This window comes from Pleurodeles waltl, chromosome 1_2 (assembly GCF_031143425.1).
Source record: "Pleurodeles waltl isolate 20211129_DDA chromosome 1_2, aPleWal1.hap1.20221129, whole genome shotgun sequence".
Lineage (NCBI taxonomy): Eukaryota > Metazoa > Chordata > Amphibia > Caudata > Salamandridae > Pleurodeles > Pleurodeles waltl.
The window spans coordinates 925926454-925941840 of record NC_090437.1 but is presented as its reverse complement, the minus strand read 5'-3'; the positions used below and the strand labels follow the sequence as shown (position 1 = coordinate 925941840).

General features: G+C 44.1%; 1 protein-coding gene across 7 annotated transcripts in view; it reads left to right on the top strand.

Annotated features, from left to right (window-relative positions):
* Positions 1 to 15387, top strand: part of PCM1 (pericentriolar material 1) — a 713620-nt gene that overhangs the window by 339752 nt on the left and 358481 nt on the right. For all 7 annotated transcript variants that reach the window (XM_069200330.1, XM_069200304.1, XM_069200313.1 and 4 more), the window contains exon 23: positions 12570 to 12916. In XM_069200330.1, coding sequence (XP_069056431.1) covers positions 12570 to 12916 — 347 coding nt within the window. The remainder of the gene's footprint in view (positions 1 to 12569; positions 12917 to 15387) is intronic.

Here is a 15387-nt window from a genome sequence, read left to right as displayed (position 1 = left end):
GGATAATCCAATGATGGGTCCATTGTCTGTCCTGGTACAGATTTCAACCTGATCCCAACTGACATTAGGCTACTAAATTACTAAAGCACAACCACTCGCCCTACAGTCTGACTCTGATCCTATACCTCTGCTAGGACAGATGTGCCATGAGAGTCTCTTTACCAACATTCAAACATGATGGTGTAGGGGTTGCGAGTGAGTATTGGACGTGCAACTGCCCTCTATTGAGGTTAAGACAAATGTACTTTTAGAAATCTTACAGCTTGGGCCTGCCACTTTTTAACATTTTCTCACTTTCACTTAGGCCCTCAATGACATCTTTAATGGGCACCTCTTCAAAACCCTATTCTTGCCCACTTTTGATTAGGCAGGTGGACAGACTGCACAGAGTTGTTCCTGGTGACCTTGACTTTTCGGACGTCTGGTTTTTCAGGGTTCGAAAAGCAAGTTGAGTACTAATTCATTTCCCACAGCTCCTTTGATAGGGTGGTTGGGAACTACATTGCAGCATCTAATACACAGGCAGTATCCAAAATCCTGCTTGCATGAAGGTAAAATGTATAGATTGATAGGCTTACAGTGAGAGTAAAGAGAAAGAATAGTCTGTCTCTAAGAATCTGGGGATGCTTCCTCTCCCACAGTACAGTGAACTGGCAGTTGCTTCCCAGAGCCAGTCATTTGTTTTTTATAGAGTAGTAAAGAATGTGTTCTTGAAAAGCTGCCCAATGTTAAACAGCCCGGTGGGCGGCGCAAGTATCTTCAGTTAAGGTTCCTACTATTGGAAATGGCCCTCTCTACAGGGTCACCCTCAAACATTTTGCCTTCCTCCTCCTACTTTTTTTCTGGATTTGTGCTCAGTTGACCTTAGGACTCTGCACTTTACCACTGCTGACTTTTGCTAAAGTGCTTTTGCTCAATCTCCTAAACATGGCTTGATTGGCATACACCTGATTGGCACATTTAGTTTACATGTAAGTTACTTGTAGAGTGCCATATTCCCAGGGCCTGTAAATTAAATGCTACCAGTGGGCCTGCAGCATTGATTTGTGCCACCCACTTAAGTAGCACATTAGAACATGCCTTAGGCCTGCCATTGCAGCCAAAAGGCAGTGTCCTACTGCTATGTCGACTTGGCATTTAAAACACCTTGAGGTAGCTGTAGCAGCCCCATAGGGCAGGGTGCTGTGTAATTAAAATGTAGGACATGTATTTTGAAGTTTTACGTGTCGTCGTAGTGAAACTCCCAAATGTGTTTCTCACTACTGGGAGGCCTACACCTCCCCTAGGATAACATTGCAGATTCCTTATTATATTTAACAAGCTGTAATTCGTAAACCAGAAGAGGGAGCTATGTCATGTTTTGGTTTCTACAAACTTGTACTGTTAAATGCTCTTTAATGATAAAATTGAAATTATCGTTACAATTTTAAAAATGCCACATTTAGAATGCATTGTCTCGCCGTTAGACCTCTGTGCCTGTAGCCTGCCTTAGGTCACATGATTGGATGTAACTAACAGTTGAGACTTTGTGACATACAATAGTGGGATTAGTATAGCCTGAATGGCCTTTCCTCTGGGGGGAGCTGAGCACAGCCCCATGACTTCAAGAAGTGACTCCATGGGCTAGTTTGCTGACCTCCTGTTCAGAACCACAGGGACATAAAAGGCTCCCACCGTCTTGAACCTGCATCCAGCCTGCGTGAGTCCTGAACCCACAAGAGGTCTCCATCCGCCCTTGGACCCTTGGTGGTGGTGCTAATTTTGAAAACTGATGACTTGGGGGTGGGGGGGGAACATGCTCAAAAAGTGCTCTGCGAACCAGGAGGAGACTGGCACCAACCTGCTCGCCTATCCGCCCAAGGTGCATTGCTGGTAAGATTGACTTAGCGGCTTCTACCATTACTTTCTTCTCGATAGCTGCAAATCTTTTTCAGTGGTCCTTTGTGAGAGGCGTATCTGACCATGTGTATCTTCTCTTCAGCTACATCTTTCTGCTTCATCCCACTTCCTCCTCAGACACTCCTGCAGCCTTGCCCCGCTGAACTTCTACCTTCTCAGAGACTTTTTCTCTAAACATTTTTAAGTCAGAAGTGCGCTAAAACTGTGCTCTATTGCAGTTGGCCCTAACTTTTGACTTGACTCCCGTCTTGCGCGACCAGATGTCAGTGGTTGGTGCTTTTCGTTTTTAGGCGCTATTGTACACTTAAAACTTAAAAAATTAATTACTCTGATTCTACTAATCAGATTTTGATGGTTTTGGTGTCTGTTAGAAATGGGGTCTTTGGTTGGCAGTCAGGTTACCCCTTGTCCAAGCAAGGACCCTCACTCTAGTCAGGGTAAAAGAGAATCACCCTCCGCTAACCCCTGCTTACCCCCTTGGTAGCTTGGCACGAGCAGTAGGCTTAACTTCAGAGTGCTAGGTGTAAAGTATTTGTATCAATACACAGTAACTAAATGAAAACCCTACAAAATGACACAACACAGATTTAGAAAAATAGAGAATATTTATCTAAACAAAACAAGACCAAAACGACAAAAATCCACAATACACAAGTCAAGTTATCAATTAAAAAGCAAAAAGAGTCTTCATGTAGTTTTAAACACACACGAACACTGTTAGCGTGAAAATGTACCTTGGGTGCGTCAAAAATAATCCCACACAGGCGAGTGTGCGTCAGAAAGGGCGTGTGATGCGTCTGTTCCACTCACAAGCGAAACCTTGCATCGTTTCTCCTTTTGTCAGGTCAGGGCACGTTATTTCTTCTCTCCGCAAAAGAGCAATGCGTCGATCCGGGCAGGCCTTTCCTTGTTTTTACACGCCCAGCGGTGCTTGCATTGGAAATCCAGTCGCACGATGATCCGACAACCGTGCAGGTTGCGATTTCACCAGCCTCCGTCAGCGATGCTGCGCGTTGTTTCTCCAGCTCCGTGCGTCGATTCTTCGGTTGCGTTGCAGGCGAGCGTCGACTTTCAGCCGCAAAGCCAAACGGCGCGCCGTTTCTCCAGCCGTCGATCGGAGTTGCATCAATCTTTTATTTTTCTGGGGGCGGGCATGGGTGATGACTAGGACACAGCACTTCCCTCAGTGCGTTTGTATGTTTGGCTGTCCATCTCAGGCGGGCCAAACACACATGCACACTGGGCTCTGTCCAACTCGGCACTGTGTTGCCAGGTTGGAGAGAGGAGGCAGAGGCTCCCACTCTGCCTTGGAGTACCAAGCCAGGGCACTCCGGCCAATCCTAACGCTGCTCTCATGTGAGAGCAACATCAGGATTGGTCGCGGGGCAGGCTGGGAGCTTGTGCCTGCAGCGAGTGGATCCGGAGCCAGAAGAGCAGCAAGGCTGCGGCAGTGGAGGAGGAGAGTTTCTTTTTTTTTTAAATTCCTTTATGTTGTTGTGCCCCCGCCCCGCAGCTTTGCCACTAGAGGAGCTGCCCCTGGCAGGCTTATATTGTTAAAATACATCATATGACGAGCAGATCGCATGAGAGTGCCTTAAGCTGCAGTGGAAAAAAAGAGCAGTGCAAATTGGTATGATTAATAAGTCAAAGGAACATAATATTTTGTAAAATGATTAAAAAAAATTGGGCTTTCAAAACAGATGAGAGAGAATGTGTGTGTGCTTCGTTAGTGTGTGCGTGCATAAATCCCAGGCAAAACCAGACAGACAACTCACCATACCCAAATGAAAGCATCTGTATCCAGCAATTCATCAGAATATGCATTTATTAGTGGGGGTGTAACACCCCAAACACCCCCCTGAAGCTACGCCCCTGAGTGGGAGTGAGGAGGAGTAAGTGAGAGAATGTGAGTTAGTGAGTGATGTACCTGGCAATTTAGAACTGCAGAGAGACAGGAAGTGAAGAAGTAAACGCATCTGCCATTTCTCAAACACCCTTCATTAAGCAGAAGCAGGTCTAGAGCATGCGGGACACATTTTTAGTGTTCTACCGAAAAAGAAAAAAAAAGGCGATGAGAGAAACAAAGCAGCATCTACTAAAATAACAAAGGGGCTGTTCCACCTAAAACTGATAGCATACCTGTGTACAGGGACAAAGAACAGGGAAATACTCAATAAAAATCCTGAAATGCTGGACTTGTTACAGGGTACAAAATATTATTTTTTGAAAATGAGTGTTTCTTTGCCTGGGCACAGAATGGTTTAATATAAGAATGGATGCAGGAAAATGAAGCGCTTGGTGTCCCTGCCACTTGAGGATGTTACAGTCATGTCTATGCCTGGGTGGCACTAATGGACAGGGCAGGCCCATGCATTGTAAAGACCAATAGGACCACCATGGGACAGAGTGGAAGAGTCCTGGTCCTCCAAAATATGTACTGGTGGGACCACTGTCATTGTGGTAATTCAGCAGTGGTAATCCCTGCAGTGGTAATCTGAGAGGTAGTAACATAGTAGCGGTAATCTAAGAAGAAGTAATCACTGCAGGGGGTAATCTCAGAGGTAGTAATCCCAGCAGTGGTAATCTCAGAGATAACCACAATAGTGGTAATCTCAGCAGTGGTAATCTCAGAGGTAGTAATCACTGTAGTGGTAACCCCTGCAGGGGTCATCATAGAGGTAGTAATTACAGTAGTGGTAATAGCAGTGGTGATCTCAGTTAGTAAACACAGTAGTGGTAATCCCTGCAGTGGTAATCCCTGCAGTGGTAATCTCAGAGGTAGTTATCTCAGCGGTGGTAGTCTCAGCAGTGGTAATCCTTGCAGGGGTGATCCCAGAGGTAGTAATTACAGTAGTGGTAATCTCAGAGGTATTAATCGCAGTGGTCACCCCTGCAGGAGTAATCTCAGAGGTAGTAATCACAGTATTAGTAATATCAGTAGTGGTAATTTCAGCAGTGGTAATGCCTGCAGTGGTAATCTTAAAGTAGTAATCACAGTAGAGGTAATCCCTGTGGTGGTAATCCCTGCAGTGGTACTCAGAAGTAGTAATCACAACAGTGGTAATTCAGCAGTGGTAATCCCTCCAGTGGTAATTTCAGAGATAGTAATCACAGTAGTGGTAATCCCTGCCGTGATAATTTCAATGGTGGTAATCTCAGCAGAGGTAATCCCTACACTGGTAATCTCGGAAATAGTAATCAAGTAGTGGTAACCTCAGCAGGAGTAATCTCAGTAGTAGTAATTACAGTAGTGGTAATAGCAGTGGCAATCTCAGTAATCACAGTAGTGGTGAATCGGCAGTGGTAATCTCTGCAGTGGTACTCTCAGAGGTAGTAATCACAGTAGTTGTAATCTCATTAGTGGTAATCGCTGCAGTGCCCATTTAAAAGGTGGTAATTCAGCAGAGCAATTTTTGCACTGGTGATCTCATAGGTAGTAATCACAGTAGTGGTAACCTCAGGAGTGGTAATCCATACAGTGGTAATCTCAGAAGGGCTCATTTCAGTGTAGTAGATTCTATGTAGTGGTATATGGATTCCGTTCTATTAGAGGTGGTGACATTACACCCCTTTGTGCTGGGTCCTCGGTCTGATATGTTCATTGCATTTGCGTGTGACTAACGCTCAAACATTTTCTGTTTATAACGCACTTCCCTGAAGAACATGTTTTAAACCACTTCCTCCTCGGCAACAAAAAGGACCTCTGAACTGAGTACAGCACAGCGCTTTCCTGAGGATCACCCTCCTCATCTAAAAGGTAAACATGTTCATTCGTTTAGTTTTTACTCAGCAGACTAGGGCCTTATAAAACAATGGGACTCGGATAGAATATATTTCACAAGCATTTGCGAATGCAATGGGTCTCGCGTTTACTCGAGTTAAAACTATTAGCGTTGTAAACTCCTAACCGGATTTTTCTTGCCACATAAACTGAAAAGTAAAATATCAGCGAGCCGACTGCCACCATGAGCGCAAAACAAAATGAGCGAAAAGGAGACAGAAGCTTGCTCCCAGTGAAAAGTATTGGCAGAAGAGCAATTATCCATGTAACCGGCAAACGTGCAATTTTCTATGTATCCGGCAAAAGTGCAAATATCCATGTAACAGCGTCAATGTCATGCAAAACGCTTGACTTCTGCCCATTGAGATCGCGCTGCCTACGAAATAAAGATAAAAAGTAGTGCAGAAACCATTCAGAAAACACAGAGCCTCGTATGTTTTCAGTAGTTGGCCGGTGCGCTCGAGACGGGCTAAACACCGGAAGAGGCATGACGTACGCATGCCTCCCACTAATAATATCAAGCTAATTTTAAAAAGCAAGCCCACCAACCAACCAAATGGATGGGTTTGACATGGGCGTGGTTAAAAGCCCACAGAGAGATTACACCAGGGACAGAGCGATTTGCGCTCGACCCTAAAAAGGTGCACTTTTCTACAACAAGGCTTACCTTTTTGAGAACAAGGCTGATTCCAGGTGTAAAGAAATGTGTCTTTTTGTAAGATCTCCCCCAAGATTTTGTACTAATGCTGCTGGTTTTTCAACTGAGTGCACCGAGGAATGCTAACCATACCTCAGTGCCTGTGCCCTTAACCTTAAACAGGTATGTTGAGTTGGCTAATGGCCAATTGGCTAAACAAACGTGCTTGTAAGTACCTAGTAAATTGTACCCAGGGTATCCATTGCATGTAAGTTACACCCACAGGGACTGCAGTACTGTTTGTGCCACCCTGGTTGTGACATGAATAAAATAAAACTCCCAGCCCACCATTTGCATGCTCGAAGAGCAGTTGAAACTGCTATCCCGACTTTGTTTAAAGTAGCGGCAAAGCCAGGCTTCCCCCTAATATATGTGTAAGTCAACTCTATGGCAGACCTGTTGAATCCTGCGGCAGGGTTCCCCATATTGCACAGGCAGAACATGTATTTTGCATGTTCTGATACTGCAAAACTTAAAACTGTTGTTATGACTGTGTAAAGGCTTAACCGCTCAGTTAGCGAGTACAGAGTTACATGCTGATCCCCCTCCCCATAGCTGTACTAACTTTGAAACTGTGCAACCAAAGTGGGTCATCCAAAGTATCAAACAACTCATTACATCCAACCAGATTTGATTCTCAGGTCGAAATTAATGTAACCAGTTGCAGTGTGCAACTTTAGCAAGGTTGCCACTTTGTTGCTTCAGTTCCTGTGCCCTGTGCCCTTACCAGTTGCTTGTCTCATCCTGTCGCCGAGACAATTTTCTTCTCTCCTTGGGAGATGTGCTAATGACTCCCAGGAAAGGATACAACAGGGGCTTGCTTTGGAAGAGATTTCACCTCCCACCTGCAGGAAGAAAGTCACAATGGTGTTGGCCTAAGAGACGAGCTTCCAAGGAAAAGCAGATGATTAACACTGGGGAAAGGGGCTGCTCCATTGTTCAGGCAGACCAGCTGGCCCTAGGGACAGGAGAAGGGAAATCAGTTGCCAAACTGGGTTTACAGGGGCGTGTAGCTCCCTTGATAAACACAGCTCTGGATTGGGCTAGGGAGCTCCACATGCCAGGTGTCGTGCCATATTAGAATTGGGAAGAAGGGTGCCTCCTTAGATGCCTAGATGCCACACTTCGCAGGAAGTAGTCATCAGGTGGGAGGGATTTTGGTAGCCATTGGCTACTAACTGCATCCTACCCTGAGGACATTTTCTGAGCATAAGTAGGGCACCCTGAGCTCAGATCTTGACTGGGCTGGGAGAAGGACAGAGGAAGAACTTCCCTGCTTCACCATAAACTGGCAAAGAGGCTGCACTGTTGTGGACTGCACCTGGTGGCAAGTAAGGTAGAGGGGACTGTCCCTGCTTTGGTGTTTGGTTGTGATACTGGGTGACTGGTAGTCCAGTGGTGACTGGGCTTCTGAAAAGCACAGTGAGTACTTGGAGGGAAGTTGACACTTTGGCTTGGATCACCACAAACCCTTCGTGGAGTAGTCATAACAAGACCCCCATCGACTGTATTGCATCCACACCCTCCTCGAGCGTCTTCGGCATCCTTCACCCCTTGCATCAGGAACACTTTCATAGGAAAGCCCTACAAAGTATTAAAATGCCTGGAGGTGGCTGAAAACTGCTTGAACTGCTGAGGCAACGGTTTCTGAGGACCCTTCCTGGATCTCGGAGCCATAAGATTTTCAGTCTCCTCAACAGGACACAGAAAATATCTCAGCTTCGTGGTTCATAACTGGCATGTTCAATTTAAAGTGCTTCATTCTCGAATCTACCACAAGAGTTGTCTCCTAAATTCATGGCTGTAGTTGCACCTTAGGCCAAATCCATAGGAATCTATGTCTATCACTATGTAGATAATTGGCTTTTTAAGATAGGTTTACAACATCGATTATTTCAGGACTATATTACAACACTGGCAGTGAGGTGAATTTAGAAAAGACAAGGCAGTTACAACTTAAAGCGTTTAGTCTCTGGGGTCAATCGTAGCTAGAAGTGTTTGTCAGATTAGAGAATATTATCCATTCCAATGAAATGCAATCTTACATCTTCATCATGCTGGAATGCCCCTAAGGACCAATTGAGGCTGCACTGAGGGAGCTGGAAACACATATTGATGCTATTTGAAAAACATTGCTTTCTTTCACATGGTGGATGTACCTAAGCAGTGCCACGAAGGGTGTCCTTTTTCAGCTACCTCTTCAGAGGCAAACAGTTGTCACAGATGTTTCTCCCCTAAACTGGTGTGCACATTTAACAGATATACATGTTCACAGTTCAAAATCTCATTATTTAGAAGGCAGAGCCTTCCAAATGTTTTGAGCTACTTGTCACAGTCGCTGAAACAAAATCAGGTTCTTTAAAATCCAACAGGCTTGATACATACCTAGGAAACTGATGATGGATAAGCCAAAGATGCACATTTGATAGCAAGTAAAAAGAAATGGGGAACAATACTTTAGTCTTTACATGGTAAGAAATCATTACAGAGAGTGAGTTTCAGCTTTCTTATGCCAGTATTGTGGTCCAGAAGATTGAACCAGTATTTCAGTCTGTGGTCGTGACCTGGTATTGTATTCCCACTCCTCGCATACAAATGAATGGAAGTAACTATCCATGGGTTCATATAGTGCTTGGCCCCCAGGTAAAACTGCCCAACAGCCCCCTGAATGTTTTATGATAGATCTTAAGCCACTGGGCTCAGAAGGTAGGCTGAGTAGTGAACATCAAAGAAATGTAATTGGGCATTGATAGAAAATAAGCTATTTAACTGCAACTTCAGTTCTCCAGCATTGGTATGATTATTAGATTGACATGTTTGAATCATAGCTTGATAACTGGCAGAGGGCCCCACGGTGACCTGCAAATTGTTGTATCCATGAACAAATACCTAAGAGCTTATTGGTTTCCAACAGCACTTGCTACCATGTAAAGCCACAATACTGCTGACTTTATATCGCAAGTATGATGGAAATAAGAGGTGTACCTCTAATAAGATCGTAACTGGGTTGTAAAATTATAAGATACCAGTAGCGGAGAACTATACTTGTAATCAAGTAAATTGTTGCTTCAGGCATTGGATCTTTCATGCATTCACATGCTTGACTCAAAATAGTTAGCAGCATGTTTCAAGTGTTAACAGAAAAATGAAATCAGTCTATGAAGAAGACATATAACATTTTCATGCATATGAAGTGGTGAAGGCTCACTTATTGAACAAGGTGGCTTGTTCAGCTACAGAGACTCTGCATCCAGGCAGTCACGTGCCACAAGGTGTGGATTTGTTTCCCTGCCACCATCCTCCATATCTGACTAAGGAACTCTGGCATACAGAGCTACACTTGCTACTTTTCCTGAAACATCATGCATAAGAGTGTATAAAGGTGTCCTGTCCTTAATGAGATGCCCTGGTCATTGGCTCAGTTCTACAGGTCTTGAGCTTTTTACAGTTGAACTTGTGACTTTTTGTCACCTTACTTCTTAATGTAAAGTATTGTGGATGATGTCTGTTCCTACCAAAGGTGGAGTTTTTGCTATTACTGGAAAGAATGATTGAAGGTGTCTCTTGACCTCTAAGTTCCAACACATTAATGCAGAGTTGTCTTTTTTCTTGAGCCCAGTGGCCTTTATATTCTAGATTATGTAGCAAAGCACCACAGCTCTCTAGGAAAAAGTCTGTGGTAGTTCCAAACTGTACAGCTTCCTGATATACTGAAACACCATCTATTAGTTAGCCACCACAATATTTCATCCTTCTTTGCTTGTGTGACTTGACGATTGGCTTGGCAAAATACAGGAAAGAGCCCAAATTGCATGAAAGTTCAGACAGGCATTCCTGGACTTTTTGGCTGTGGATTGTGAAGCTCCTCTTACTAATGAGCTGTCTGTGCAGGAGAGTATTTAATTACCTTGACAACAGAAGAAGGCCTTCACTGAAAACATGCATTTTTTAAGTATTCTTGGGGCTGACATTAACCTAAATGGCAGGACTTTCAATTGCTAGTGGCATACTGGCTACCTTAAACCACAGGAATTTTAGATTTTTGAAGTGAATCGGTATGTTATAATAGGAGTCTTGAAATCTAGTGGTACCATACATTCTCCTTCTGCGGGCAGTTGCCTCATTTCTTGGTCATTTCAGAATTGCTGCTTTCTGAGGACGTTGCTTACTTGATGAAGAACTGTCTCCTTATCCAGAAAAATCTGGAGTAGAATGCCTGGTGTCGCTGAGCTTTGGGGACTGGTTGTATAGGCCCTTTTTTTTACCATGGAAAGGATTTTGAATTGCAGAAAATGATAATGAACCACCTTTTTTGGAGAACATTATGTGGTATTTGAATGAATTTCAATGTGTGATAGTAACAGATTATGTCCATTACCCATTTGTCCAATGTTATGGAATCTGAACAAGGGAAACCATGCAAAACATTTCTGCTAAAAAAGGCCTGCTGAGGAAGATTGTGGTTATTGGTAATTGGTGCCACTTTTATGCCAGGGATCGGTGGTGTCCTGCTTTTATTAAAAAAAAAAAAATGACCTTTCTTTTTTACTTGATTGTACTAAGAGGACCTTGAGGGGTTTATGGAAGGAGGGCGATATTGGGATGTGTTAAAGGATAAGTAGTAACTTTGATAGATTTGAAACCGCTGCCTCTTGCAACCTGAAAGGGCATTGGCCATCAGTATTATAACATGGACAGCAATCATGTTTTTTCCAGTATCTGCTTCAATTGACTGTAAAGCCTGACCCACTTGTTGTTCAAACAGTTATTTTCCATTGAAAGGCTTATCTAAAATGTGATTTCGAACTGCGGGTTGAAAGGAAATGGACCTTAACTATCCTTGGGGCCCGAGTATTGTAAACACTGTCAGTTGCCAAAATTATATCAGTGCTCCATCTGTCAATACATAAAGCAATAATCGCTGCCTCTTCATCTTTTGTGATAACCTTTGCCCCTGGAATATACTACAAAAGGGGACAATATCAAGCCACACTTATCTGTTGTAATAGTTGACAATGTTTTCACTGCCTTTTTTAGATGTCACTGGTACTGTGGAAACACCTATGCTAAAACCATCCAGTTGTCTGCCCTCACAATCTGTAGAACAGTTCCATGTGGAATTGTGAATATTCTGTAAGACATGCTGAGTGTTCTCAGGAGTATATTGTTTTGTCCAGATATGGCATCACTGGAGGTTGCATGATTTTAAGTGATCAATAATTGGAATGGATTGAGTTTTTTGTCTTGCAGTTTCTGTATAATAATCCGGGAGGGCTCTCTAAAATCCTTTGAAGCGTTTGAAATCCTTGAAGGAGTTTAAAATACTGGGCACATTTTTTGGGCCCATAATATCTTCATGGGAGAGCTCCAACTAACTTAAGGATGCTTTCTTAGTATCTAAAGGCAGAAGCATTGTTCCCCATTTACTTTTATTTACTATCTATCAGGTGCATCATTTTGTTTGTGTTATCTCCCTTCTGTCTCTTGGGTATGAATCCCACCTGATTAATGAGAATCAGGTTGAGCTTTAGGCCATCAAAACATCGGGCTTGGCTCTTCCTGAACATCTTAATGTTAAAGTCTCGGTAGATATGAAGCTATAGGATTCTCAATCCTCAGGATCTATCCCTGATTTCTGATGGACAGACATGTTGGTTGTCATGTGTGCTTGATGTCTTACTGTGCAGTGGTGCTACTTGAGTTTGCCTTCTCTGGGCCTCTCTCTCATCTCAGATCCCAGTGATGCTTCCACTCCAGAAATCAAGCGCACAGTGCATTTGAGACAGAGGAGAGAAGCTAAATCTTTCTCTTCTTCCATCTTTACCAAGCTCCCCTACCTAGATCAAGGATTTTAAAACCTGTATGTGACATTAGTAACCAATAAGGTTTGATAAGTAATCTCTTAGAATATCGTACACAAAATGTTTTTTTTTCTCTGATTGCTTCTCCTCTTAAACTCTAATAATATTTTGTCACTGGCAAATTTTTGGACGCATTTATGTAGCTATGTTTTCCAGTTCTACACATTTCTTATGTTGCAGGTAAGTAAACTTGCTGTTAATTGTTAGCAATGCTGATTGTAAACTTGCGGTTGATTCTTAGCAATGTTGCTACAACATTGACAACACGTTATTCCAGACTCCTACTAATGTATCCATTTTATAAAAAAATGCTTGTCTTTTCTCCTCTAAGAATTTCACAACTGCCTGAAGAAGAAATTGAAACAAAGAGACCAACATGGTTTAATAAAACAGAAAAACACTCGTGTAAGACTGGTTTTTCATTACCTGTGAAGAATTTGACTTCTGGTACTCAGAAAAAGCAGTCGGATGGGAACAAGGCAAGGACTTATGATGAGGAATCATTGGAAAGTTTTAGCAGTATGCCCGATCCTCTGGACCCAACAACTGTTACAAAAGCATTTAAATCTAGAAAAGCAACAGCACAAGCAAGTCTTGCATCTAGAGACAAAACTCCCAAAATGAAGAATAAAAAGAGAAAGATATCTCACCTCAAAAGTAAGGTCACTACTGATATTGGTAAGTGAAAACATTTATATGCCATTTTTTAAAATTAAAATATGGATTGTACGCAATATTACTTAAATTTGAATTCCACTTTAAAAGGAGAGATGTATGGAAATGTTAAGCTTGGGCAAATTTCTTAACCTGCAGGACTGTCCAGTGCTCAGAAGTACTCAATAATTTCAAGTGTATTTCAAGTTTTAAAACATTGATGATAACTAGAAAATGCACAAAATAGTAAAAACAATTCATGGCACTATTCTGTAAATCTGATTTACTCTTGTGAGTAATTTACATGTGCAATTTACTGTTAAACTTTTGAGTAGCTTTGCTATGTTTGGCTGTGCACAAAATCTGAATGTAAAGTTAGTTAAAAGTGTAGCCTTAAATATCTGATAAAGACCTCTAGTTGCAGATTCCTTACCTTAGAATTTCCCCCAGGCATCTGTCTTGATCCGGAAATGTTTCTCGAGCAGCACCCCTGTGTGCCGCTAGGTGGCATTGATCTGCACCATGTCCGTCGTCAGCACCGAATATGAATTTGCGAGTCCTATATAGGTGCCACCCTGGTGCGCTTAGGTCAGTTCTTCTCTTTCTGCACCAGCCAGTGCTGATCTGAAGAGAGCTACCCCTCAGTCATTTTTTTCACTGGCATTTTTCAACTTTTTGATGAAGTTTTTTTCACGTTGTTAACTCATGGTGCGTTGAGGATGTCATCTAGGAAGATTGGGTTCAAGCCCTGCGGATCCCGTCATCTGGCGATTTCCGTGATGGATCAGCACCCCTCATGTGCCTTAGGTATTTGGACTAAAACCTTTACCCAAAGTTGTGCTCTGAGTGTCGGGCCCTGCAGCTGAAGGCTTTGAGGGAGCAGTCCCGGAGCTGATAGCAGCCAGACACTCAACTCCACACAAATCAAGGTCTTGGTCGAGAGGAAGGTCTCGGGAGCGGTCACTGAGTCCTCAGTCATCGCCGTCCTACTCCAAGTCTTCAGGACAATTGGATAAGTTGAGGCAAAACGTTCTTAGACTTCACCTCATTTGTCGGCCAATGAGGAGCGGGAGCAAGAGCATCGTCGTTCTAGGCCTCCATCTGCAGAGCATGCGTCTGGGTGGGCTCCGTGCCTCCTTGAGTTTCCAGGCACAGGAGTGACCCCTTCCCAGTTAAATAAAGTTTTATGGGGTCATGCTCCTCATTTTTGGGCAGCCTGACACTGCTGGAGTGCCTTCGGGCACTGGGGAATCAGAAGGGGCATCTTTTGGGTTCTGCGCCAGCGACTTCCAAGGGCACCCATGGATCCATGCTTGGATCCAGGATAGCGTTGGTCATACCATCTCGACCTTTCCGGTGCCTCCTGTGCCCCTCAACGGCGCTGTTCCCTTTCTCATTGCCCCCTCCTCCACTGAGCCAGATGGTCATCACATGACGTTGACTCAAGCGCAACAGGAGCTGTGCCTCCTATGTCAGATCCTAAGCCCATTTCTTATGGGCTAGGGTACGGTGAGCGATGGAGGGATCACTGGACCCTTTGGTATACCAGTTCCAAGACCCTATGGACTGGCATATGGACTTGGGTGAAGCCAGTGGACTGGACACCTCCCCAGAAACTACCACATTTCCTCCTTCTACCATGGCTACGGAGGAGGGTGCCTAATATTTTATAGTGGTGCGAAGAGCATCTGAGGTTCTGGACCTTGAGCTGTCTTTAGTGCAGTCATGACTAACCTCTTGACAGATGTGCTTCAGCCAGGAGCTTAATCATCCGAACACCTGCTCCCCTTCAATGAAACCCTTACAGATGTTCTACTGGGCACCTTGTCCAAGCCCAGCACAGGGACTCCTGTGAACTGGACAGGTGCCCTCCGCCATCACCCTGCTTCGGGTGACTCAAGTTTCCTTATGCAACACCACACCCCTGGAGGCGTGGTTATCCAAGCCTCTACTTCCTGGGCACGTTCCCTTCCGCACCCCTTGATAGGGAATCCAAGAGGCTGGACGCACCTGGGAAGAAGTTTTCTTCCACCAGCATGTCATTGCAGTTTATGAACACTGTATTCCTCTTGGGATATTATTCCCACACCCTGTGGGATATGGTTGCACAAGTGCCGCCACAGGTCCTGTAGGAGGCCCGGGTTGAACTTTCCCAAGCATTTGCTGATGGGAGAGACACAGCAAAGTTCACCATCCGATGTGGACTGAACACGACTGACTTGCTCAGCAGAGGGGTTGCATCAACAGTGATCATTAGGCACCACACCTGGTTGAGGACGTCTGGCTTTTCGGGGGATGTCCTTTGATGGTACCCATCTCTTGGAGAAAAGGCAGACCCTGCACTCGAGCACTTGAAGGATTCTCATGCTATGGCCAGGTCCTTGGGGCTCGCCTTGCCCCCCCTCAGTCAGCTTTTCGCCACATTCGTGGCTTCGGAAGCGGTGCCCTCCTTTGTCCATTCCCATCCAGCCACTGTGCTGCTCATGCTGCCAAGC